Source organism: Astatotilapia calliptera, chromosome 16 (assembly GCF_964374335.1).
Source record: "Astatotilapia calliptera chromosome 16, fAstCal68.1, whole genome shotgun sequence".
In the NCBI taxonomy this organism is placed as follows: Eukaryota; Metazoa; Chordata; class Actinopteri; order Cichliformes; family Cichlidae; genus Astatotilapia; species Astatotilapia calliptera.
The window spans coordinates 4,461,948-4,489,749 of record NC_137437.1 but is presented as its reverse complement, the minus strand read 5'-3'; the positions used below and the strand labels follow the sequence as shown (position 1 = coordinate 4,489,749).

The following is a 27,802-nucleotide window of genomic DNA, read 5'->3' as shown; positions in this document are numbered from 1 at the left end:
CAAAAAACGTGACATTTATCCATGGTCAGAGGGCCCGGTGGCGCCAGTGTCCGGCAGCCTCGCCTCTGTCAGTGCGCCCCAGGGTGGCTGTGGCTACAATGTAGCTGCCATCACCAGTCTGTGAATGTGAGTGTGAATGGGTGGATGACTGGATATGTAAAGCGCTTTGGGGTCCTTCGGGACTAGTAAAGCGCTATATAAATACAGGCCATTTACCATTTACCATGTCAGTGGCCAAGATTGATCTTTAGATGTTCTGCCCTGAAAGTCTTTTAAAAAAAAAAAAAAAAAAAAAAAAAATAGATGAGTCATTTATCTATAACAGACTTGTGTTTTCCGGCGCAAAGGGGGGAAATAAAAGTGAAAGACTGACTGGCTGACTTTCATTGTACTGTGCTATCAAACACTATCAATCTAACATCAAAATCTACTCCTGCCTAATGTTCCCGTCTGCTCTGTGAATCAATCATCCCCAAGACTTTAACTACAAGCTAATTTTGCATCGTGGGCCACGTACAGCCCACTTTGATCTGAAGTCTGAATTATATTAGAAATAATATAGAAAAAAAGTGCACGTCTCAACATGTCTACATAAAATCATGCCAATAAGATCACGATCACTGTATACAAGGATACAAGCAGCATGCAACAGGTGGCAAAGTTGTATTTCAAGCCACTGGCTCATCTGCTATTTTGCTAAGTTGTGTTAATACTGCCAAAGACCTTGTTCTTGACCAGACCTAACCCAGATTAAGATATTACTATTCCATAAATGATCCTAACGACAGCATCTCTGCACGGGCAGCAGAGGGGCACACGCAGACACTATGAATATTACAGTCGAGCTCAGCGCTCGTGTGAATAACAGTTCTTGTTGGAATGGAAAATGATACACATGGCTTTGATTTCATTGGAAGTTGATTAAGCACTGAAGCATGAGAGGAGATTCTTGTGAATTGTGGAGGGATCAAAATAAAAAACCAGGTCACACTCACGTTCTTGTTATTCAACTCTGCTAAAGTTTTAATACTTACCTATTCAGATTGTTTTGATTCGAGCACAGATGTAAGATGGCATTCTTGACCATCATCAGTCTCCTGATTCTAACAGGACATCAGCCACAAATGGCAATCCGACTGATCGCTGATGTCATGAACTACACTGGGTTCACTGTGACTGTATGATCACAGTCAGAGGACACCGCTGTGAACACTGGACAGTTAATCATAATAACAGCCTATTACTATGGCTGCCAGGTCAGCAGAAAGGTGCCGCAGATGAAGACTGAGACGTGTGCCGACAAGCATCTTATGGCCTTAATCAGTCTTAATTGAGGTCAATGCAGCGGTATAATTAATGAAGCTCGCTTCTCCTTTACGGCCGTCGCCTTTGTTTGAGAGGATTGGGGTCACGCATGAAGATAGCGACCTCAGCTTGGTGTAAAGACCATCCATCACAAAATGACAACTGTCTGCGTACAGGTTGGTGAGAACACTTACTTCAGGAGATCACTGAGAATGAGTGCAAAGGTGTGTGTGGCACTGTTGCAAAAATGAAAAGCAGCAAATGAAACTTTTATTCTCTCAGGAGTCCTACACAAAGAAAGGTTGTTTGCCTTTTCTTTCTTTCTTTTTAACTTCTCCGCCATCTTTATAGGGGCTTGAAAAAGGCAGCGAAGGCGTTTTCACTTCAGAGACTATAAAGTTTAGCCAAAAGAAAAAGAAAAGAAGCCCTGGGACCTTAGAACTGTGCCAATTATTTCTCAATAGTGAATAATTTGTGTTTTTCTCCTATGCAACTGAAGTTCCACTCATCCTCCACCTCCTAGCGCTCTTCTTCCTCCACAATACCTCTCTGCTGATTTGCATTCCCCTCCATGCTCGCTACAAAATGACACAAATGCGCAGCAGATGAAATCGGAAAAGAGGGACAAGTACAGATATACGGCCCAGAGGCTCCGTTCACGTTTCTGAGTCACATGGTTTAGAGACTTGGGAATTTTTTAAAACATGACAGTCAAGAGGCCAGTTAGAGCTCACTGATCCAAGACCAGCTCCTCACAGATATTAAAACGGACAAGAGGGTAAATTCATAAACGCCCCCTCGCTCTCAGGGAGAAGGAGCTATAATTCAGAATGCATAACGAGGCAGTGGGCAGCCAAAAGGAAAACCCTAAAATGAACAATAAACTGGGAATAGGTGGACATCTTTAAAGGCGAAAGTTGCCATATTCATGAATATCAGAAGGTGAAGGGGGGTTGAAGTTTGCACATTACTTGCTAAATACAATATGAGAGTAAAGAAAGGACATTAGAGCAATTAGCCAGCCCACTAAAACACTCCAAAGGGAATTTACACAGTAATCTAAATTTATTCTTGCAGGAGTGATCTGCTCAACAGAACAGAGTGCTGCCAATTTATAGACCAGGAAGGACACGCCCACCTGCCTTTTGTTTTTTTTAAAGATCAATGGTTACAGTCACAGTTTAATATCCACACTCAAATCGGACACTTCTCCCACAGTAGAGTTACACCGATGAAAGACTTTCAAAGTTTTCTTTTGGACTTTTCTTGGCTGCTTTATACCTGATCATTTTCACTCAAATAGTGAACTTAGGCTACGTTCACACTGCAGGCGAAAGCGCATCAAATCCGATTTTTTTGACCCTATGCGACCCGTATCCGATCATGGTGTGACAGTGTGAACGGCACAAATCCAATATTTTCAAATCCGATCTGGGTCACTTTCGTATGTGGTACTGAATCCGATACATATCTGATGTTTTAGAAGGCGACTGCTGTTTGATGGTCAAGTCGCATTAAATCTGTCTTTTACGTCACTGACACAAGACAGACGCCAATTATCATCTCCCGAGAAGACATCGCGAACGCTTCCTGGACATCCAGCGTAGATGTCAGTGAAACTGTTGGGAAGACAACGTTGGAGAAACGTGAACATTTTATTTGTATCTGCAGATTCTGACAGAAATCTGCAGCTATCCTTTGAAGCAGCGCTCCTCTAAAACAGCAACAAGGATAATTATTAGGTTATCTACATTATTATGTAAATAACAAAATAACCTAAAGCAAAAATTGGGAAACGTAAAGTCCAAAGTCTTTATATTAAGGGCCATCAGTCAAACAATATTGTTTGCTCTGGGTCTAAACAGAGCGCGTTGTGTGAAATAGGAAAGATGAAAATGCTTTTTTGCACCAACAAGGTGATTCCCAAAGAAGTATTAGCCAAAAACATATCTCAGCGTGCTGCCAGCAAACTCATATGAATTTTAAAACATTCGAAGGGACATTATCAGCATTGAACTGGGCTCCCAGGATCCTGGATCTCATTACTGAAGCAATGTGGGATCCATATGACACAAAATGCAACAAAAAGCAGCCAAATTCCAAAGAAGAGCTTTGAATGTCCTTCAAGAAGCCTGGAGAACTATTCCTGAAGACTGCTTAAAGAAATGACAAGAAAGCTGCCAAAGAGTTCAGGCTGTGCTGTAACTTCATGCATGTTGTGTTTTACCAATAACTCACTGCACAAATATACCTAATAAAATATAAAGAAATTAGGAGTACCTCAAGACTTTGACACAGTACTGTATGCGAGGATTACTTTTCTTTTCTTTTTTAAAGAACAGTTCTGCACTGATGTGGTAATTAGGTCAGATGAGACAGACAGATACCCATCTATCTGTGGTAAGCTGAAACTGATGTCACTGTGCCTTGAAGTTGAGCCGATAAGTCTCTGAAACTGCTGGAAGTATGGAAGCAAATGGATAGGAAAGGGTACTCCATCATTTGACATGGTGAGGATGGTGTATAGTGCTTCACATTGGTTTAAAATTCATATAGGTGTTCTTTTAGTTTAAGAACATAATTTTCATATGGAAGACCCCACTGCAATCAGGAAATGTTTCTGTAGATAAACCCTAATCGCCAAGAACAACTATGAATTGATTTCAAGTGAACATGTCACCCAAAGGAGACAACCCCAAACAATGCCAGCTAAGTATCTCAGACTTAACAGTCATCAGATCCCCTCATTGCTGGGCCACAGGCTCATATTTCACTTCGTCTATACAGACAACTTTCCAAATTACACCATTTATATCATTATATGCACAATACGCTAATTTATCTTACTAATGATATCTGACCTCAGACAATGGTTGATGTCATGCGAATTTGGCAGGTAAAACAGACTGTAGGTGGCAATCGGCACAGATTCTGCAAATTAAATTAAAATGCCTGCAGCAGTGAGAACTGACAAGAGAACTCCGATACATCCTTCCCAACTTCGGGGTGAGAAGTGAAGAAAAAGAGCAGCAAAGGCCTCCATCATCTCAGCTTGATCTTCTCCCCAGCTGTCACAGGAAGCTGTCAGGACTCATCTCAGCACAACAGAAACCCTTTAGCTCACCCACCCACCCACCTACACACACCTTCCCTCAAAGACACATGTGTGCATACACATAGACATGCAGCAATGTATTAAGTGCACAATAACATGCAAAGAATGGACCACACACACAGACAAAGCAGTCCATCAGCAGGTGCTGCAGACGGGTGTGGAGCAGAGGGTACAGCATGTATTCTTTATAAGTCCTACTCTTGTGATTAGTGTGTGTGTCCATGTGTGCGGCTGCTCTACCCAAAGCAATTCTGTGTGATCTATGATTTACTACTGTACTGACACGTTTCCGGTTCCATCCATCTTTTTTTTTTTTAACTGGTTATCCAACCCAGTGTTGCAGAGTGGTTGAAGACTATAACAGCTGACACAGGGTGGATAAAGTACACACTGGACAGGTCATCGCTTCATCACTGGATTATATAGGGAGGCACTCCACCAGTTATCCTAATTTAAAAAACAACAACAAAAAAAACCTAACAGATTCATATTTTCTTCTATGAAAAGACTTCATCTGACTTACTGGTGCAACTGAAAACCTGCTTCTAATAGCAAATAAATTGGAATTGTAAAATTTTATTTAAAATCCAACCATCTCTATCAGATGACTGAAGTCCCAAATGTCTACTTTGCTGCTGTAATCTTGGAAGTAAAACAATCTGAGCTCAGAGTTTTTTTTAATCTATCTGGGTAAGAAAGTTGTGACAGCAGCAGGTACGTTTAGTTCTGTAAACTAAAACTGACAAAATCATTTCTCAGAAGACAGGAGGTGCTCAAACATGGACTAGGAACTTGCACGTCAGTGAAAGTGTACTGCAGTGCTTCAGTTACACATTTTAAATTGCTGGAGGCCATCTCAGCTCATAAAGTAACAAGAATATCCTAAAATGACAGCCGCACAGCAAGAATCCACAACAAATTACTGACACTTGGGAAATGTGAAAAGAGAAGTAAAACAAAAAAAAATGCTGTGAACTTCACCTCAGCAACATTTCACCATTTTCAAATATGACCTACAGATTAACCCGGGATCAAAACTGTTAGCTGAAGTCTTGAAATTGTCCCATAATGCCATCTGTATCACGCTACAGCCTTTTTTCCCTCCCCTCCCAGCAAGGCAAGCAGGTTTCATGATCTGGTTGTTGTACTTGTTAGTGGATCCCGAGGGCCTCTGGTCAAACATTGGTATTCCCTCTGCACTGGCAAAACAACCCAGAAGGCAGGATTGAGATGCAGTTTTCAGGCAGCCGCTGTCAGTAGCCTTGGAGCAATCACAAGGACTTTGAAAATGAAGCTCATAAATATTTATAGGCTTCTGAAAATATCGTATTCATTCAAACAAACAGGGTGAAAGAAGTGCCTGTCTGTGATGGATGTGTAACAGCAGATAATTGGAGCTTTGAACAACAAAACTTACAGAGAAACTGAAGGCAGGTGGGCAAAGACCACAGGGAAAAACATGGTCCCGTGTACACACCAACACACACATTCACGTGGTTGTAAATACACGCACCTATACATGCATGTGCGCACACACACAAGCACACACAGACACACTTTTGGGTTTGTTTTACTTTCACTTCCTCCTGTGAAAACCACAAAGGTTGAAGAGACGCAGGTTATTATATCAAACTCTGTCACGCTGCAACGAAAAGATGAGGCTTTGGCTAAATTTCAGCAGGAAGTTTCTCTCTTTGTTCTAAACATGTCAATCGCACCACAGAAACCTAATTTTCCTGCTGCCCCCCCTCCCTCTTTTATCTGCTGCGTCTATAGGGCTATAATGGATTTTAGTAAACAATGAAAACTCCAGATTTTGGGAAGTGCGAGAAACCTTTACAGGAACAGAAAACCGTCCTTCGCCCCGCGCTGTCAAAAATGACGCCGTCTCGGGAGCTAATGTTCGGCTACTGTAGAAACTGGGCAAAGCAAGCAAAAACAAAACAGAAAGAAGAACCCAACTTGTCATCTAATTATGAGAAATTACAACTGCTCTTAGTGATGGTACACCAATGCAGTAGTTTTCACACTTTCTGGCGTGCCCCTGTTCAAAAGCTGAAAAGGTTCTCTACAGAGTTTTTCCATCAAATATCAATAATAATAATAATGATTAAAAAAAAGGATTCAACTTCATCTTAATTGAATCAAAATAGAATAAAGGTCGGTGCAGCAGCAGCAGCGCTTCTCTGTTTTTATACCCCCCACATATTAAAAATAAAATGCAAACTAATTTCGCTTCACATTTTCTTACCTGGTTGTCTGCACCCCACCTGCAGAGGCTTCATGCCCCACCATTTGAAAGCCACTACACTAATGAAGATATAATTATCAGATTTTCATGCTATTCATGCTGGGCAAGAGCATGTGCATGCACACTGGGGCACACGCACACACACACTTTGTGATTTCCTAATAAGTTTAAGGAGTTCATAAAGTTGTCTCGAGCAAATATCTTAATCATTTTGTAACATATATATATTATAAGCAAATAGGCAATCAGTGTAATCCGATGCCTCTCCAGTGAGCATCCGGGCTGCTGAATGAACTCCAACTCCTCGGCATTGGCCTGCAGCTGATGACAGAAGTACTTGTTCTCCTCAGAAACCAGTGTTTACCACCTCCTAAGGCCGACCCTTGAGATCACAGTGGAGCTCCAGAACAGAACAAAGGCTAGTGTTGCCACATGCAGTCCAAGATGGTGGAGTTGAAGTCGTTCTGTCAGAACAACATACTAAAGAGGCAGCTGATGTCAAGGACTGCCACAACAACAACAACAACAACAACAAGCTCACCCAGTCAACAAGACGGAGGCAGGGCTAGCTGTGTGGCAACGACTGGACTTTCAAAGTAAGCATAAGGGGATTGTTGAGCAGTAACACAGTATTGTTTTCTCAGAGATGAGAACTGTTTGTTATGACTACTATATTACACTTTTGCTCGTAGAGCCTCGTAAAGTACACGAATTAGTGCTTTAACTGGTGTTGTTCTTACCCCATGACACTAAACGAGGGCAGAATAGGGGTGAAAATGAGCGCATTAAATGAACGAATGAGCATTTATGTTTTGAGCATACCTTTACAGTAAAAGGTGAGGAAGAAGAGGAGCAGGCCCGTGACGAGGTTACCCAGGAAAGTGACGACTCCACAGGTGATGCCTTCAGGGACCGGGTACACCGTCTCAATGAACAGCTCGAAGAATATCGGAACACTGCTGTTAATAAAAATGCCAACCAGGATGCAGGAAGTGTACAGGATTGCTGTGAAAACAGAGAGTGGGGCAGAATAAGCTACAGTTTAATTGGAAGCTTTGATGAAAGAAGGTTTCAAATCTCAAATGAGCAATTAAATTTAAAAAAAAAAAAAAAAAAAAAAAAAAGGATGCCATACTGGTCAACTTTATGGAACAGCAGTAGTGATTTATTCCACCTTCCACAGCTTCGTACTCTACCATTTGCTTTCAGCAGCACTGAGATTTATGACGAACCCTCATCCTAAAAACAACATTTCATTTGCCAGCCCTTCAGGTGGCAATTTAACACAAACAAAAGCAATATACTGGAGGTGTATTGACAGAAAATGGCCAGTTTGTAACCCAAACAACAAGTCACATCTACCCCAAGCCCACCATCACTTATACCTGGTCTGAAGTGTCACACTGATTAGCTTAATGTGGCAGTTTTGCAATTTGAAATGTGTTTTTCTGCCTTACTGTGTTGTTATTCTATTCCCACTTTATGTGCTCAGCTTTAGAAAGGACCGCTTTAAAGGTTGCACCCTCCACTGAGCACCTGCAAATATAATAGTACATGTACTTGAAACTAAGGCCTGGGTGGTGTTTTTAATGCGCTTGGTTTGCATTTCCATAAATGTATGTAACAAAAAACTTCATTCCCATTCTGAATCAAAATGCAACTCATTTCACAGATTCAACAGTACATTAAAAATAAAATTCCTTTTTCTACTTCCAAAATGCACAGATGTCCATATAATAAACAGCTCGTCTTGTTTGCTCTTTGTGCATGATGAGAATCGTGCGCACTGGACACACCTGCTGATTTATGTGCTGAAGTGGGGAAAAAGAAAATATAATTCAGGTTTGTTTTTGTGTGTTCTTCTTTGCAGACCAATCAGAAATGTTTCAGTAAGTTAGGCACTTGCGTACTCTCGTCCCAGCTGCAGACCTCAGCTGGCCCTAAAGTAAAACACGTGTATTAGAGCGGATGTGCGGCGAGATTAAGCAGTTACCCCTGGAGCATCACGGCACCCTCAATCTCCCTTATCACAGCAGACTGGTCCAAACGAGCTCCCCATTAGCCTGCACGTCCCTTTAATCACAGTGCCTCTGAGGGCCCAGCGTACCCACTTGCCTGCCTGTGACTGGGAATCTAACCGCCACGCCGCAGCCATCAAAGGCAGCTGTCCCCCCTGATTCTTTTCCTTCAGTGCTACCAAAGAGCTCAAATCAAATGCTGCAGCCGCTGCACACGCGCCTCGCGTTATAAGATTAGCCTATATGCCACCAGCTCCTAACAGGTTTAAGAAGATCCCTTGAAGGAAAGAGACATGATTGATCACAACTACCCAAGAACACAGAATATAGACACAGACTATACTAGAATTTGGGGTTTCTGGCCCACAGACTTGTGTTGCATGGGTAATAAATCAGATAGAGGATTTCATTTCCCTCTAAAACTTCTTCGCTTGTTCTCAGAAACCAAAGATTACGCTTATGGGTGTTTAAATGCTAGTGACCGTCCCACACTAGGATAATAACTGGTTTTGGCAGATTTTGTTGCAGTGTCATACCACCCTCTTTGAGATGCCAGGTGGATGGAGCCTGGCAGCTGCAGACTGCCAGTGTCTGGGCTAAGTGGCAGTTCCAGGGCTTGGAGAATGATGATGGATGATGATGACTAAAATTAGTGGCTTCGGGTGACATGCTGCTCTGCCTTTTGATTTGGCTTTGGAAAAGGCAGCCCAAACACTGATATCAATGAATGGATTGGTTTTGATGAATATGTAGCAGATATACAGTACAGCCTGTGAGACCTGTTATTGTGACCTGCATGTACTGAAGACGTTTCCATCCACACTGGATAAAGATCGAGTGACACAGGTACAGTGGGGCAAAAAAGTATTTAGTCAGCCACCGATTGTGCAAGTTCCCCCACTTAAAATGTTGACAGAGGTCAGTAATTTGCACCAGAGGTACACTTCAACTGTGAGAGACAGAATGTGGAAAAAAAATCCATGAATCCACATGGTAGGATTTGTAAAGAATTTATTCGTAAATCAGGGTGGAAAATAAGTATTTGGTCAATAACAAAAATACAACTCAATACTTTGTAACATAACCTTTGTTGGCAATAACAGAGGTCAAACGCTTACTATAGGTCTTTACCAGGTTTGCACACACAGTAGCTGGTATTTTGGCCCATTCCTCCATGCAGATCTTCTCGAGAGCAGTGATGTTTTGGGGCTGTCGCCGAGCAACACGGACTTTCAACTCCCGCCACAGATTTTCTATGGGGTTGAGGTCTGGAGACTGGCTAGGCCACTCCAGGACTTTCAAATGCTTCTTACGGAGCCACGCCTTTGTTGCCCGGGTGGTGTGTTTTGGATCATTGTCATGTTGGAAGACCCAGCCTCGTTTCATCTTCAAAGTTCTCACTGATGGAAGGAGGTTTTGGCTCAAAATCTCACGATACATGGCCCCATTCATTCTGTCCTTAACACGGATCAGTCGTCCTGTCCCCTTGGCAGAAAAACAGCCCCATAGCATGATGTTTCCACCCCCATGCTTCACAGTAGGTATGGTGTTCTTGGGATGCAACTCAGTATTCTTCGTCCTCCAAACACGACGAGTTGAGTTTATACCAAAAAGTTCTACTTTGGTTTCATCTGACCACATGACATTCTCCCAATCCTCTGCTGTATCATCCATGTGCTCTCTGGCAAACTTCAGACGGGCCTGGACATGCACTGGCTTCAGCAGCAGAACACGTCTGGCACTGCGGGGTTTGATTCCCTGCCGTTGTAGTGTGTTACTGATGGTGACCTTTGTTACTTTGGTCCCAGCTCTCTGCAGGTCATTCACCAGGTCCCCCCGTGTGGTTCTGGGATCTTTGCTCACCGTTCTCATGATCATTTTGACCCCACGGGATGAGATCTTGCGTGGAGCCCCAGATCGAGGGAGATTATCAGTGGTCTTGTATGTCTTCCATTTTCTGATGATTGCTCCCACAGTTGATTTTTTCACACCAAGCTGCTTGCCTATTGTAGATTCACTCTTCCCAGTCTGGTGCAGGTCTACAATACTTTTCCTGGTGTCCTTCGAAAGCTCTTTGGTCTTGGCCATGGCGGAGTTTGGAGTCTGACTGTTTGAGGCTGTGGACAGGTGTCTTTTATACAGATGATGAGTTCAAACAGGTGCCATTCATACAGGTAACGAGTGGGGGACAGAAAAGCTTCTTACAGAAGACGTTACAGGTCTGTGAGAGCCAGAGATTTTCCTTGTTTGAGGTGACCAAATACTTATTTTCCACCCTGATTTACGAATAAATTCTTTACAAATCCTACCATGTGAATTCATGGATTTTTTTTTCACATTCTGTCTCTCACAGTTGAAGTGTACCTCTGGTGCAAATTACTGACCTCTGTCATCATTTTAAGTGGGGGAACTTGCACAATCGGTGGCTGACTAAATACTTTTTTGCCTCACTGTATACATAGATTTTATGCAGCTGTGGACTCACCTGAAGTGGAAGGGAGGTGGGTATAGCTGCTCAGACAGGTGAGTGTGAACCACGTAGAGGCCAGTGAGGCTCCTGCCAGCATCAGCACCAGGATCAGCTTCAGCATCCCGCGGATAGAGTCTGCAAATCTGAGCGCATGCATTGGGAAAAGGAGGGAAAGGCGGACTATAAATACATAAAAGCAGAGTAAAACATGTCAAGGACAAAAAACACTCAAGACTACTGAAGTGAGTACAGACAGCTGCTTGAGAAACAAGGAGCATCCTTCATAAACACAACGAGCATCTATGCAATTTTTCAATGTCTGTTTCTTCGGCGACTTGTGTCATAATCTATTACTGGAGGCATGCATTGTTTCACAGAAGAGCTAGATCATTTCCTTCTCCCACTTGTTTCTGAGTGCATCAGTTGCACTTGTCACTACACAAGGAGACACTACTGCAAGAGTAGATTCAATTTGTCTCACCAGCTAAGCAGGCAGACTTGAGATGCACATTGTATTACATTGTGGAAGACAAGCCATCGGGCCATTCCCAAACTCTCGAGCTCTGCGGTTTCTCTTTGTAGCCCTTTCTAAACCCACATAGTTCATTAGGTTCCTCTCTTCTCCTCTGGGTATGCATATGTATGCATGGGAAAGATTAGATGAAGCTACAGAAGCCTTTAGCGATGACAGACACTAATTACTTTTGTTTTGTTGCTCACAGACAAGATGCTGAGAGAGAAGGAGGGCGGAAATTGACAATGAACTTAACGCAAGAATAAAAAACCCATGTTGGAAAATGGTTGATTAGTTCAACTAGGTTTTGAAGTTCTGTCAGTCTGCCGAGGGCCAGGGGACGCGGGAAAACATCCTTTGGAAGGATAATGAGAAGCTCTCTACTCAGAATGTTCCGGGGTGGCATTTTTAGATGAAATTATGGTCTCTTTGGATTTTATGAGCCGTCACTCATCGTCTCTACATATCATCTCCATATTCACAGAAAATCAGCTGTACTCTGGATTTTTACCTTTGGTCTTTTAAATCACTGTGTGAGGCTAAGATGCACACCTGGTTCCTTCTGTTGGCCTTTTCAGAAAAAAAAAAATCCAACTAAATGGTTCATATTTCTGCTTACAAGAATGAGCTGATAGCAACGGCAGGCTAGACGAGAGGGCCAAGCGCTTGGTGCTACACGGGGATCACAATTCTCTACCCATAGCTACACCCCTGAAATCTCCATCACCCATCTGCCACTGACTGGCTCACATCCACAACCCTTCAACCACTCCTGCTACCAGAGAGGGACGAAATCCTTAGTCTGCAACCAGCCAAGAGCTCATCTCTTATTGCAGAGGGGATCACAGACTGTTCCCCTGTACTACATCCAATCTGATCCTTCAGACTAAAATGCCATAAGTAGCTTATTTCCTATACTACACCTCTGGATCCCCACTCCACTAGATAAAGAGCTTGGTTACTCATTGGCACAATATGGTGCGAGTGACACGTTTTAAATTTGAACTCACGAATGTCAGTTTAAATGTCGCTAACTGAGGTGCACAGTTAGCCACCAGTAATAAAAAAATATCCCATCATAAACCATGTTTTTCTTTTTAAAAGTCGATCAAATTTGCATTTTTTGGACTCCACTACAGTAGCATTGCACGATTTATTATTTAGAGCAGTCTGACGTTTTAGCACACAGGGATTCATTCATTCATTCAAAATTAGATTTAATACCTTTTCAGAGATATATAACGTTAAATTTGATCCTTCTGCTCTAACAGCTATCTTTGGAGAGACACCTCGAAACGTCATTCTCTCAAAAATAAAAAATTCGAATTCTATGTCCTTTGCTTCACTCACTGCAAGGCGCCTTATACTTAAGAAGCAGGAAGCTCCTCCCACACATGAACAGTGGCTTGATGAAATATATACTATCAGGTTCAACCACCAAATTTCTTAAGGCATGGCAGCCATTTCTAATGTACATGGAAACATTTAAAATGACCAGCTTATCAAGACCTGATACCAGATCTCTATATCACTATCATAGTTAACTGTACACTGAGTCCCTTATACATTTCATTTTTATATTTGTGGGGTTTTTTTGTTGTTGTTAGTTTGCTGCTCTCTTTCTGTTATTTTTTGGGGTATTGACAGATAAGGAGGTCCTCGTTTAGAAGTAAGACCAGTAACACTGAGCTGTTCCTTCCTTTACTCTTCAAAAATTACAAGCAGATAAAATTGTGTTTAAAACCTATATACAGTAATTTATTGATCTTCGTCACAGAACTCCATTATCATGCAAAAATCAAATACAAATAGTAAACATTACACTGCGTTCTTGAAGTCAAAAGAACTTGAAAGATATTTTGAGTTGAACCCGCACACATTAACATTTTGCTAATATTTTAGCGTGCTGTTAAAAACCAAAAATATACAACTGCATTTAAAATTTTAATTCAATTAAAATTAACAAAAATAAATAAATAAATCACTACAACTTCTTGTATAAGTGGAACTATACGTCACATTCATGGGAACGAGGTTGTCACATATGACGCATGAAAGAGCCACTTCCATTGGATTTGTTAAATAAGATTAAGATATAACTGTTGCACTACTCACAGAGTAAAGAGGGTCATGTCATCTCATGAGGTAAAGTCAGAATTAAAAGCCTATCTTTTACACTCCCCTAACAGGATTTATTGGCCATAAAGATAGCATCATTTAAGTCATGTAGAATCAGATTCCATTTTCTGCTCCCCGGTGCCTGCAGGGAATGATGAAATATCATCATTAGTATAATTTAGGCCCGTCTACGTTTTTAGTGAGGAGCAGACATCCTGCAAAAGAAAAAAGAAAAGAACGATATGATATGATGACCAACACGCAATCACAGATTGTTCTCGTTTGAAGGGAAAACAAATTAGGCCGCAGCTGATACTCATTTGCGTTTGCTCTATTGGAGTATTTTCCAGCTCAGACCTCCGTGATGTGAAGGAGAATAACCTGGTTCTGTTTTCTGCCACCTCCTTCGTATTCACCCCTCGCCCCCCTTTTTCCCCAGAGCTTGTAATGGGGAAATAATGAGTGAAGCTTGTTAGTTATTCTTTCCACTCTCCTCAATCTGGAGGAAAATAAATAAATAAAAATAGTGTGCAGTGTCGTGGCGCTGTCGTCCAATCAGCATCTGTCTGGGCCAGACAATTAAACAGATGCCAGATTGTTTGTCAAATGTTTTCATGACGGGGGCCACACCTCGGAGAAGCTACCACTGCTAATTGAACCTGCTGGATCGAGGTCCCTGCCATTCAAACATCCACTGAGCCAAGACACAGGGAGCGCAATGTTTGCACGAGCCTGTGTATGATTTTTATTTATTCATTTATTTTTTGGCAAAGGGCTTGTGCTGACACCCAAAGAAATTTAGCTAAGCAGTAGTAGCACTTTAAATGTGAAACTGCAACACCTGCAGCAAAACAGCATTTAAAGAAGAACATTTCCTGCTCCCTGCGGCAAACTGTGCTCGCGACTGGCACGCAGAGTGCTGACTAAAGGGAGAGGGACGGCTGGTGGCGTATAATAAGCTACAACTTGACATTAACAACTTAAGGGCTGCTAGCGGGTGAGACAAGGGACAGAGATTGTTCTGTTCATTAGCACAATCTTTCCTGGGAATTTATCTAATGATGCTGTGATGCAGCAAGTTGATGAAAAAAAAGTAAAAACAGAAAGGGGGAATAGAGAGTTTTGGGGAAATGGAAAAAGAATTTAATAAATTTAAAAGTAATTTCTTCTTCTGGAGAAACATTTTTCCAATCAAAGAATGGATTTTAGCTCCTAGATGGTATCTAGGAGCTAAAATCCCAAAGGCCTGTGAGCCTGTTGACTGGAAGTATTGCATGCGAATACCAGCTTCCTGTCATGCAACACCATGGTGCACACTGCAGGGGACTCTAAAAAGAATACACTTTTCTTCATCATTATGGCGCACATGTAGAATTATGGCTATAATGTATCATTCACGCATGAGGATGATTCATCAATAATTCCTCTTAATAAAACATACCAGCATGCATACCATTCTTGGCATCATCATCAAAGCTTGAAGGTGCAATATCATTCGTCTGACTCACTTTAAGTCAAAAGAATGGGCCATTATTTTACTGGTAACACAGGAAGCCATAACATTTTTAAAAGGACTTGGTTTTCCTTCTCATATCTGGTAAACAAAGCGAGATCTAACATATTTTCTGGGTTTCCGCAGCACTGAAGGGCACTGCTGTGCTGTTTTTTGTTAGATGAAGTTTCTTTGTTGTAGAAATGAAACTTTAGGACACTCAAGTTAAACAATCGTCTCCTGCTTTTACTTCATACTTCAAACAAGGGCAACTGCACATTTGTACAGGTCCTATTATCTTCCCAGTTCTAAAGCTGTCCTCCAACCAGGATCATTTATGTGCTGCAGACAAATATTCATATCATCTTTCCATTCAGATAAAAAGTACAGTAGCTCACCGAGCTCACCAAAAGACTCCACTCATTCTCCAGGCTTGATTGTTTCAGACCTTTCCAATAAAAATTGAGACCTTTTCTAATAATCTGTCAGCGACTACAAAATTATCTCTCCACTTACCTCACTCCAGCACTTGCACAGACAAAACAAAGCTACAAAAGAATTGCTGCGTTTCTTCTGTTTTCAATGTGAATCTTTCTGGATTTACAGCAGCAGTTCAACAGGTAGATTAATCATTACCAACTACAGATGAATAAACTTTGGATGGATGAACGGATATCCAGTGTTCACCACAACCAACCACAAGACCGTCGTTCAGTGGATGAACTTAAGTTATATTCAGTCACTTTCACACGATCAAGCCCCAAGACAACCCAACCCAAATGACACAGGAGCGGTTGGAGGAATTTCATTTACCCATCAACTGTTGCATCAAAGAAAGACTAATTATGCATCCACTGACTCCAAGACTATTGCAATCAACGCCAATAACTCAACAGTTCTGTTTACATATACTTTCACCTAATGCAGCAAACAGCTTCATTGATTAACAGCGGGAGTTATAGGCTCATTTCCCTGATTACAACTTAAAGAAAACACTGGATCTGCTTGGTAGTGCTGATTGCACCTCAGCCTACGACAAATATACATCTATCAGACACGAATGAGTCCCTTCCTTTTGCAGAGTCCACACTTTGTCTTCATAGCGTGGCTCCCGATCCAACACTGGAGGTGAAGTGGTAGCTGCATTAGCATCAATTTCCCTCGCTCTATTGCAGCCTCGCTGCACTCAGATCATATATTAAAAGGGAGCAGATGAGAGAGGAGCAAGAGCGGCTCCTATTTTTACCTCAAATCAACCTTCACTGTTCTTTATGATATTTATTAATTATTAACATTGTTAGAAACAATACAGCCTTGCAAGTGGCAGGTGTACACATCAACATATAATATGTACGCAAAGACCAAGTGAACAGAGTGATTAACACAATGAAAAACATTCACAGGCAACACTTTTTAAATATGCCTTTTATATAGAATAGGTGCAACTAAAGTTCTCACGAAGAACACTTGATTATTTCATTGCTTCCTGAATAAAGAAACACTTTGTTCACAAAATCTTTTTGCATTATGTTATTCCATTTGCCAACTCTCCAGCTAGTATTGAACTACATTAAACAAATAAGTAAAAATACACGTGCACTTTATCCAGGCTCCATTTTACCATTTCTTTTAAATATGCAAATAATGTTCAAGTGGGGTTCAGTGTATCTGCTTAACCTTCATCACCATATAAATCGTTCCCTACTCTTTGGCTTTTGGCAAACACAGCATTGTCTTTTCTCTTGAGATCAAATCATCATAAACTCCATGAATCTGTGAGGTGTGTATAGCTTTATGTTCAATTTTATGTTTAAGGAATGAAATTTGCAAGACAGAAATGTGTGTGGGTTTTTTTAAATTCACCGATCATCTCCTGATGCCACAACTTATTCTGCTTTGGTGGACCTGACGCCCAGATTAGGAATGACTGAGTGTCTCTATCCATCTATCTGCAACTCTGTATTCAGATGTATGAATGTGTCAGATTCAGCTGTGAAGAAGGCGTGCAAATGTAAAATGAGGGGTCACAGTAAATGTTTATTTTCTAATTTGACGCCTCACTGATTCTATTGAGTTTTAATTTGATAAACAGACTGAATGCCATTTAAAATCAGAAACGCTAAAACTAGTTCAGCTCTGGAATCAGCAGACTCACACTTTAAGTTAATTAAGTTATTACACAATGCAAAAGTGACATAACATGGGTGAGATTGTTGCTTGGTCCATGTAGTTTGGTTATTTGAGAGGTTTATTAGAAGGTGCAGCAGGGACATGTGTTACACATCAGTGGTCAGGATGTCCAAAAAACTCGCTGAAAAGCCTTCAGCTAATCCAAAATGCTGCAGCAAGAGTCCTGACAGGGACTAGAAAGAGAGAGCATATTTCTCCCGTTTTGGCTTCCTGTTAAATCCAGAATTTAATTCAAAATCCTGCTCCTCACATACAAGGTCTTAAATAATCAGGCCCCATCTTATCTTAATGACCTTGTAGTACCATATCACCCTATTAGAGCACTTCGCTCTCGCTCTGCAGGCCTACTTGTTGTTCCTAGAGTATTTAAAAGTAGAATGGGAGGCAGAGCCTTCAGTTTTCAGGCCCCTCTTCTGTGGAACCAGCTTCCAGTTTGGATTCGGGAGACAGACACTATCTCTACTTTTAAGATTAGGCTTCAAACTTTCCTTTTTGCTAAAGCATATAGTTAGGGCTGGACCAGGTGACCCTGAATCCTCCCTTAGTTATGCTGCAATAGACGTAGACTGCCGGGGGATTCCCATGATGCATTGAGTTTTTCCTTTCCAGTCACCTTTCTCACTCACTATGTATTAACAGACCTCTCTGCATTGAATCATATCTGTTATTAACCTCTGTCTCTCTTCCACAGCATGTCTTTATCCTGTCTTCCTTCTCTCACCCCAACCAATCACAGCAGATGGCCCCGCCCCTCCCTGAGCCTGGTTCTGCCGGAGGTTTCTTCCTGTTAAAAGGGAGTTTCTCCTTCCCACTGTCGCCAAAGTGCTTGCTCATAGGGGGTCATATGATTGTTGGGTTTTTCTCTGTATCTATGAAGCGCCTTGAGGCGCCTTATGTTGTGATTTGGCGCTATATAAATAAAATTGAATTGGTCTAAACATGGACAGGTCATTACAGTCTGAACGTGTGAAGTCTTACGCAGTGATCAGTCAATGGTTACGAGTCATTTCCAATGAAAGCCAGTAATATGAAGCTACCAACTGTCGCTCTCATGATGGGCTTGACAATAAAAAAAATAAATAGTCAAAGTTGCACTGCTCTCAACAGTTTTTCAGCACTTAAGTGATGGAGTGAAGCATCCACCATCATTCTTTCATCCTTGCATGCATACACACATGCACAGCACATTTACACCAACACTTCATGGCAGGTCTTTTTGACAGTGTAGCAGACTTGTAATATTTTCACTCATAATGTCAATGCAGTGTTAAAGTACAGCTTCACTTTTAATCCACATTCAGTAGTCAGAGTGGCACAGACACACACAAAAAGGATGGCATAACTCACCGGGCCATTGCCACTCCGAACACACATCCACCAACGGTCGACCAGAAACCAATCCAGCCTGCATCCACCTGTGTTTAAAAAGAGAGAGAGAAAGAAAGAAAACAAAGGAAAATGAGGTGGTGGTTTGGGAGAGAAGCCAAGAGAAAAGAACAGAAACAGAAAAGCATACACCCTGTTCAACATGCAGTCCATGACTGAGGACAGAGCTAGACAGAGAGCAGGCTCTAAGTGCCTGAAGACTGTGAAGGCCTGCCAATCACCGTGTCCGGTAAATTGCCAGGGTTGGCAATGTTGCATGAGTGTGTGTGCGTGCGCAAAGCTTGCTGTCCTTTCTTTATTTTCCAGGATGAAAGTCAACACACACACACACACACACACACACACACACACACACACACACACACACACAGTCAGAAGAAAGGACACTTTGACCAAGGGACTGCCACAGAATCAATAAGAGGTAAAATACAGCACGCCTCCCTTTCTCTCTCTCACACACTCACAGGAAAAGTCAAAGTGCCAATAAATGCGTTTGGTTCTCATAAGTCTTCTATTGACAATAACTTTCATTAAGTCAAATTCAGATGGTAGATCATTCAGCGAGGAAGCTGAATCTAAAGCAGGACCTGATGCTTTCTGCTTAATCACACTCTGCACCAATCTGTCAAGAAAGTTCACGATGAAGAAAAGTGGACTATCAAAGTTATTAAGTGTAGACCGATTCTAGCTTACAAGTGATGCATGCCAAAATGCCATTATATTTGATCAGAGTTTTGTGTGGGCCAGCCTTCTGTGAAGCAGTGAAGATCAATGGAAAGGCACTCATCTCATGTTTGCATAGCCTGAAGCAGCACAGAGAGGTGAACTGTACTCCCCAAGTAAATAAAAAAGATCTAAAAATATATATTATAAATCAAAACACCCACAACCCTGTAGCACCTATAATTGCTGTTTATCTTCCATGTAGGCCGTGCAGCACTGATGCTAGGATTTTCTATGGTGTATGTCACATCAGTTTGTGCGCCAGTTCAGGGAGCTAAACACAAATTGCATGCCAAGCCATTTCAATTCAAAAGATACAAATTACTATGTTTCATGTGTGGGTGGAGAGTTAATTAACTGCAGCATTCTCAGTGCTTGGATCCTTTAAAAGGCCAAGCCTGAAGCTTAATCATGTCTGCTATTTTGTGACTGTGTCAATAAGCTGGCGACGACTGCAGTTAGGATGGAGAAAGCCATATCATGTTAATGTGTTTGTTTCTGTTTTCTCTCTTGATCGCTTGTCATAAACCTGATCCTCTGAGAAGAAGTGGCATGTTGTGCTAATGCTGAATCTCTTCGTATAATCCTAAAAATCCACAAAGCAGTGTTTAATGCTGAGAAGTGTTTTATGTGAAGGCAGAACATGTTAAAAAGTGCTTCAAAACTCCCAGTGGTTGTGTATTGGTATTAAAAAAAAAAAAAGAAAAAGAAAAAGAAAAACTAATCTTACTAAAAGAAGCAGGACGCAATCTGCATTCAAATTCTATGCATTCTAAATGGGTCTCCATTAAAAACTGATGAGCTGAAGCACTAAAGCACCCATTTCCCGAGACCTACGGATTGTGATGATACTTGTATCTGCAGGTTTAGCACATTTCCCCTCTAGAGCTCAAATGGCATCCTTAGCATCGGACGTTTGGCGCTTCCCCTGTGCATCTAGTATCCAAATTCCAGAAATACACACCCTTGTTATAATAGAATAGGTGACCATTTTTACTTTTCTCATCCTTTTGCGTTTCGATGGCTCTTGTCCTAGTATCACCCCAACTCCCATTTCCTACCACAAACAATCACAGTGGAGAGGCACAGAAACTGCGGCGTGATTGCATTTGAAGAGAGCGCCCATTTGCAGGTACAAAATTGAAAAGAATGGCAATTCAACCACTGACATGAGTTTTTTACAAAAGATAAAAAACAACACAAATTTTGTTGTCTCAATCTCTTTTCTGGGTGGCCACACAGCACACACCGTGTCAGTATGGAAATATATTGAGGCATGACTTGCTGACTTGTATTTGCTCGCTGGAAGATACAAGGCCTCGGTGGAGTTTGTCATTTTCTTCCCTCCTGGGGTGATTGTATGTGCACACTATGTTCTAAGAGCGTCAGTAATTTCACGCATATTTTTAAGACTCGCATATAAACCAAACAAACATGAAAACGTGAGTTTCCTAGTCGGGCTCCAGTCAAATCACCACATGCTGTGTCATTTCCCTGCCAACAGATCCCCGTGTGCCTCTGCCCCTCTTCCAGTCATTTACTCAATCAATCCTTGTAAGTCGTTAAACATCACTTCTAGGTCGTATTTCATGAAGTCATAAAAAAAACAGCATGACGACTGAGACCAGAGAGCTGGCTAGGTGCTGTAACAGTCTTTGTCACTTGCAGAGCATGTTTTGTTCGCCTTCATGTTTTATTTCTTTATTAGTTTTTCAGACACTCTGCTGTGGGACAAGAACATGTTTGTATTTCCAATAGACTCTGGGGGAGAGGGGAAAAAAAGAAAAGAGACATCAACATTTGTCTAATCCAGTGACAACTGATTGCTCTTACTGCCTCACGGCACTCATGGTCACCTCTCACTCAGGCTGGGTGGCTAGCTGCGGAAACAGATGACAGAAGCATCTTTATTTCAGAAAAGGACCCCGAAGAAGCATGTGTAAGAAAAATGCTGACAGAGAGAGGGAGGAGGAGGAGAGATGAGGTTAGGTCTTGAAACACACCAAGGATAAATGACTGCATGAATCAGCAGCAGAACTGAGTTACCAAATGTGTGCACTAGAAAAGAAAAAGAAGTGAAAATAGAATTTGAAAAACGGTGCAGTGAAAAAAGGATTTGCCCCTTCCTGATTTCATTTACGCACATTTGTCACACATTAAAGATCAAATACATTTTATTTTAGACAAAAATAATTTTTTTTAATGTAGTTTTGAACGAGGATTTCATGTATTAATGGAGGGGGGGGGGGGGGGGGGGGAGCTATCCAAACCTACGATAATCATCTGACTTAACTGAATAAATTTCACCAGCCACACCCAGGCATGATTAATATCACACCTGCTGAATCAAGACATCCATCAAATAGAATCTGTCAAACTGACAAAGTGAAGTAGGCCAAACGATTAAAAATTTAAAAAGCAACACATCAAGCCATGATCTAGAGCAGGGGTGCCCAATCCCGGTCCTCGAGAGCTACCGTCCTGCAGCTTTAAGATGCATCCTTGTTCCCACACACCTGAATCAAATGAATGGCTTGTTATCAGGCCTTTGCCAAACATGATGGCATGCTGAAGAGATCAAACCATTTGATTCAGCTGTGTTGGAGTAGGGATGCATCTAAAAGCTGCAGGATAGTAGCTCTCGAGGACCGGGATTGGGCACCCCTGATCTAGAGAAACCGCTAAAAAACAAATATTATGCTGGAAACCCCTCCAGCGTGGATGAATAAAAAGAATTCTGCAAAGAAGACTGAGCAAAATTTCCTCCACAGCAATGCAAATGACTGAATGCTGTTCTGCAGCCAAGGCTGGCACACCCAGTTACTAGGTTTAGGTGGCAATTACTTCCACATCGGTTTGTGATAACCTTTTTTCACTCAAATTAAATCATCAACTGAATGATGCATTTTGCATCTCATCTGGTCATCTTTGTCTAATATTAACATTTGTTTGATGAGCCATTACATCCAATTTCAACCAGACGTGGATTCAGAAAATGATTCCGCAGTAAAGCAAAGGTGTAAACATGTGTTCGTGAGTAAACCTGCACCAACATGAGCAAATCATTGCAAAGCAAGAAGAAATTAACAGGAAATTTCTCTTTTGCTATTAATGCTTTGTTCATTTTAAAATGTCAGTAAGAGCTGAAGGCAAATGCAAAGGGAAAAGTTTGCACTTAAACAAAAATTCCAGTGCAAATGCATTGGTGCTTGGGGAAAGAAGAAAAAGATCTAATTAGATGAGAGCTTGCATTTATATAATGCCTATTTTACTCCCAGCACAGCATCTGTCTGCACCGTCTCTGGATGTGACAGTCAAAGTTTAAAACACACAGAAAAACAAGATAAGCTAGAGCTGCGATTGGGATCTGTGGGTGCATCTTAAGCTAAAACAAAATAAAATGCAGTATTTGCTTTTCCTTAGTTCAACTTGACTTCAATGTCTCCACACCCAAAGAACAAAGCTTCAGTTGCATTCGTACTGCACCACGCACATCGTTTCATTTATTTTTAAGCTCAACTTTTATACCCAAGGGATAGCTCATCTCACTGCAACATACTTTTTGTGTTTTCAAATGTCATGGATAAAAAGAATTTGAGAGGAAAAAAAATCTTTTTAGAACAAATGAAATCTAAGAACAATTTGGTATGCGCCCTGCTTCCTCTTGACAGAGGTATAATGTAGAGGGTGTGACAAGAAGTGTTTCATCCCCCGCTCTGCTGCGTGTGATCTCCTCTCCAGCAGCACCTGTCTGGCGATAACCTTGAAAAGATGCTTCCTTTGCCTTTTGACATGCTGCTGTGTTGAGACCTGGAAGATGCAAACCATCCAGAGCTTTTTTCCTTCCTCCAAGCTGCACCACTCAAAATTACTCTGTTTTTCTGTCTCAAATGGAAGATGGCTGGCAGGCATGCGGATAGCGATTTTCAATCGATTGTGCCCTTCACAAAAGACGCAGCTATGTGTAGGCTCAATAAGTGCAAAACAGAAAAAGACAGCACCAAATCAAAATATGTGATCATATTTGGTTATTTTTAGGTTTCACATGGGGAGTGACAGTGTGTATTTATTCCTGCACAAGAGTGGATTAATACAGGCTTGCAAACGGGTTCTTTAGAATTCAAACGTCAGAATTCCTTCCACATCAAAATATACTTCTCAGTCTTGAATATCATCATGTGTTCTATGTGTGTAATGTCATTTCAGTGCATCATCTTGATAATAACAGACTTTACAGTTTACTGGCAGGAAGAACATCTGAGATATATTTCAAGATGCAACAATGAGAACAAGAGAAAGGACCCCAGCTGTTCGCCCCATTGTTCCACTCAGTGGGCCGCATGTGTGAAAAGCTTTTCAAATTATAGACACAGGTGGATGAAAACTGACTACTTACCTAGTCAAATAAGAGAAATACAAATATTCATACATATTTTTTTGCAGTTCACCCACCTAAAGGGTAACCCAGATGAAAACTAGTCTGTTATGCAGGAAAAATGCCGACCTCGTCTCCACACTTTCCTCAAAAGGCAGTCAAAACACCAGTACTGACCTGTTCTTTCAAAAGGGCACTGGAAAAAAAATGAAATCTGAAGAAACAGCCTCTTACTGAATGCTTTGAGGTACTTCACTTTACTGAAGCTGGTGCAAAGGCAGTATGTTATCCTGTGTGTGCGCATTTGTGCCATACCTGGCTGACTTTGGCTGGTGTAAGAACCATGTCGAGGACGCCCGACCAGCCAGCAATCACTCCTGTGGGGACTGCATAGGCCAGTGCTATCATCAGGAACCGCAGATTGCTGAAAGAGACATTAAACATGTCAATCACAAGAAAACAAACTATATTATACTATACATCATCCAGCCTCCAGACAGAAATTTCAGCACATTTGTAGAATCTATCAATGTAATCTTGGGAAAAAGAAAAAGATTTGAGACCAAAAGTGTTTACAGTATGTACTAATTAATGAGAGATAGTATCTCACTGAATGCTACAATTTAACATGCAGTTATCCAGATCTTTCATACCTTGAAAGCATCTGGGTTTATTTCAGTCCTAAAATAAATAGTATATTAATTGCGTATTGGTGTATTACTCCTACCTCCACTCTTACTTTAGCAAAAACAGATGATTATCTGATATTTATTTGTGTACCTCTAAAGACTTCTGCATATAAATGTGAGAGCTTGGTCACTTGATTTAATTGAAAGGATATCCTCTGCAGAATCACTGAGGGGTTCATAATTATAATCCAAGCACTAAATGTTACTAATTGCATGAATGCATAATGCCGCCTCCAATTACAGCCTACATCCCAGCAGCAGCGGCCCGAGATGAAACAATAAAAATAGCATAACGTGGTGTGTCTTTCCTGTCCTGTTCATTGATGTCTGGAGGTCTGCCATCAGCTGTCATCCCACCTGACACGCACAGCCACACGCACTCAAGTGCTTCTATCTTTGTCAGGGTACTCACTGACATTAATGCATTCTGTAAATCCTGTGTCTAACATTATATACTTGCCTCCAACACTTGTCCCAGACTAAACTTAATGCTAGCCCCAACTGTAAACGCCCAGCGGTTCATTGAAATTGTGCCAGACAGTGACAACTAGCACAAACTACTCCTGCTACTTGCCAACCTTACTCAATCTTCACTCACAGATTTACTGACCAACATTACTGCAACTTGCTCCTATTCCACTAAACAGTTGTGAGCGCGCCCCGCACCCCCCACAATGTGATTACGCAAACAGATTTTGTCCTCACAACATGGATAATACACAGCACACACAGGCACACCACTTTGGCTCATCTCCCTTTGCCTGTCACAACAGAAAACCCATCCCTGTTCAGAGCACAGAGACAGAGAGATAAGAAGCAACATGAACACTGGTGGGAAGCTGCCAACATTAAGCTAAAGGATCTAAAATAAGGACCAAAAACTCAGAATTAGGAATTTGAATGATCACTCTGAATTCTTGGCACTGCACTGTAAAGCTTAACAGTGTGTGACATGTACTCGTTCAATGACTCAATTATAAATTGTCCATATGGCAATAAAAATAATGACTGCAACCAGTGACTGCTGTTATAGCTGGAACACTTTCTATCACATGAACCTGTTTCAATAGCAAACCTATAAGAGCCTTCCTGCGTTTGCCATCTTACATTTCAGGTACTCTCATGAGAAAACAGTGTAAACACATTTTTACACAGTTGCTGTTAAACCATCTATTGTTATTACTCCACTCTCTAATGAAAGTCAGATCTTTGATACTGTTATGTCTGTCACTGCATAACAATGTGGTTTAAAAGAAAAAGAAAAATGGATTGCTTTTAATTGTAAACTCCTCAAAGACAGCCACTCGTTTGCAATTAATCACAAATGTGACGGGGTTTGAGGTTATAGTTAAGTGCACGTGAGCCACTAGTGTGTGCATTTATTGTTTCATTAGCTGCAAAACAATGTTTAATTGTTTAAAAAAAAAAACCTGTAACAATTGCTCAAAATTAAAAGCTATAAATGCATCTTTGATTTGAGGTAAATCCATTTGTAGATAATAACCGTTCATCAGTTCACTGGAATCAAACTGCAGCAGCAGGAATCTAAATGCTACAGCAGACATGAGGCTGACACAAGCAGTTTAGCTCACAGTGAACTGTTTGCAAAAAGGGAGAAAATTAATAAAGTGTATGTGCATTTATGTATGTGTGCCCAATATACACTCAAAGTTGATCCATTTAGAATATATAACACCTCTCCAATCACATGAAAGTCAAATACAATCACTTGGAGCACAAACACCCACACTAATCACCTTCGCCCAGTGAGGTGACATGGTGATTTAAAAATCAGAGCCACATCCTCAACCCAAACAATGTGATTAGAATCACTCAGTGTCTGACAAATGAGGCAGGGCTGGAAGCAGATTCACAGATTGTTTTCTTCTCCTGCTGTTGGTTTATGGACACCGGTAACTCTTACATTTATTCTGCCCCTGCTTTATTATAATGCAGCCAGCATCCTGAACGGTATCAAGCAGGGACATCTGGATAACACTTTGAGGCCGGCATCGCCCATATGCTTCAAATGCAGACAAAGTTCACAAATACACACAAACTACAGAGAGAGAACTTCCCAGGACAAACTACCTGTACGGCCAAAGTAGTGTTGCTGTAAACAAATCCACAGCCCTTCCCTTTCCTGACACCGGTGAACCTCACACAATGAATCGCTTTATTGGAAGAATGCTTTGATTATACATGAAAAAACAAACGCCGCCAGTCTCTCAGCTGCAGACGGCTTGTCTCATCTTAAGCAGTATGAAGCGGTTTGGCCTTGGACAGAGTATGTAGGGACAGTCATAAAAGCCCTGTGACAAAGTACTCCCCCTGCTTTTCCTATTAGCACCCTTTTCATTAACCTTGCCACAACAACAGGAAATCCATATCCATGCATTTTTTTCCCCTCTAAAGATGAGCTTACTTAGATAACCAAATGCAAGCAGGCAGACACCATCTATTGGTAAGTTTTTTCTCCTCTCCACTTCCTGCTGGGGATGAAATATTTCCAAAGGAGTCTCAAAGCTGTCGGTGTCATCAGCTAAGTGTCCTTGGCAGAACCGGCTGGAGCGCAATGCATCAAAATGACAACTTTCAAAGTGAGTATGACTGGGGGTGGGAGGAAGGGGTCATTAATAGTCAAGCTTCGGCCTGTTTAGTATCACCACACCGGGTGATGAGAATACAATGATAACTTTGCACCATGTGTGGAGACATCCAGGTTTCTAATTAGACTGCTGCTGTGGCAGCAGATGTGAACAGCTGGAAGCACTCATCAAGCTGAAGATCGTTAACCAGTGCTCGGACCCTGACAGATAAATGGATGAACAGATACATCAATAGATAAGCATCAAGCTTAATGGCAAGTTAGCGGGTACCTGCCATCACTGTGAAGGCTACAAAATGCTGCGCGAGGTGCACTATTCAAATCTGCCATCTTGGTATTGGGCCCAATACCAAACAGTTCCTGTCCATACAGGACCAATTCCCTGTCTCTATCAGTCCAACTACCAATTATTCCACATGGTGGATTATCAGCTACTCACAGTAAACCCCGGCTTGAAGATACCTAAAAGTGATGCAAAATGATGTTACACAGTGAGGTAAAATAAGTTCAAACAGCCAAATTCTTTGATCCGCCTGTAATCAGGGTGA

At 41.4% G+C, this 27,802-nt stretch overlaps 1 protein-coding gene across 1 annotated transcript in view; it reads right to left on the bottom strand.

Annotated features, from left to right (window-relative positions):
* The window catches only part of slc49a4 (solute carrier family 49 member 4), a 56,603-nt gene that overhangs the window by 4,755 nt on the left and 24,046 nt on the right, over nt 1-27,802 (bottom strand). The window contains exons 5-8 of the mRNA XM_026143951.2: nt 24,273-24,381; nt 18,821-18,888; nt 11,175-11,302; nt 7,494-7,676 (exon numbers count right to left, since the gene is read on the bottom strand). Coding sequence (XP_025999736.1) covers nt 7,494-7,676; nt 11,175-11,302; nt 18,821-18,888; nt 24,273-24,381 — 488 coding nt within the window. The remainder of the gene's footprint in view (nt 1-7,493; nt 7,677-11,174; nt 11,303-18,820; nt 18,889-24,272; nt 24,382-27,802) is intronic.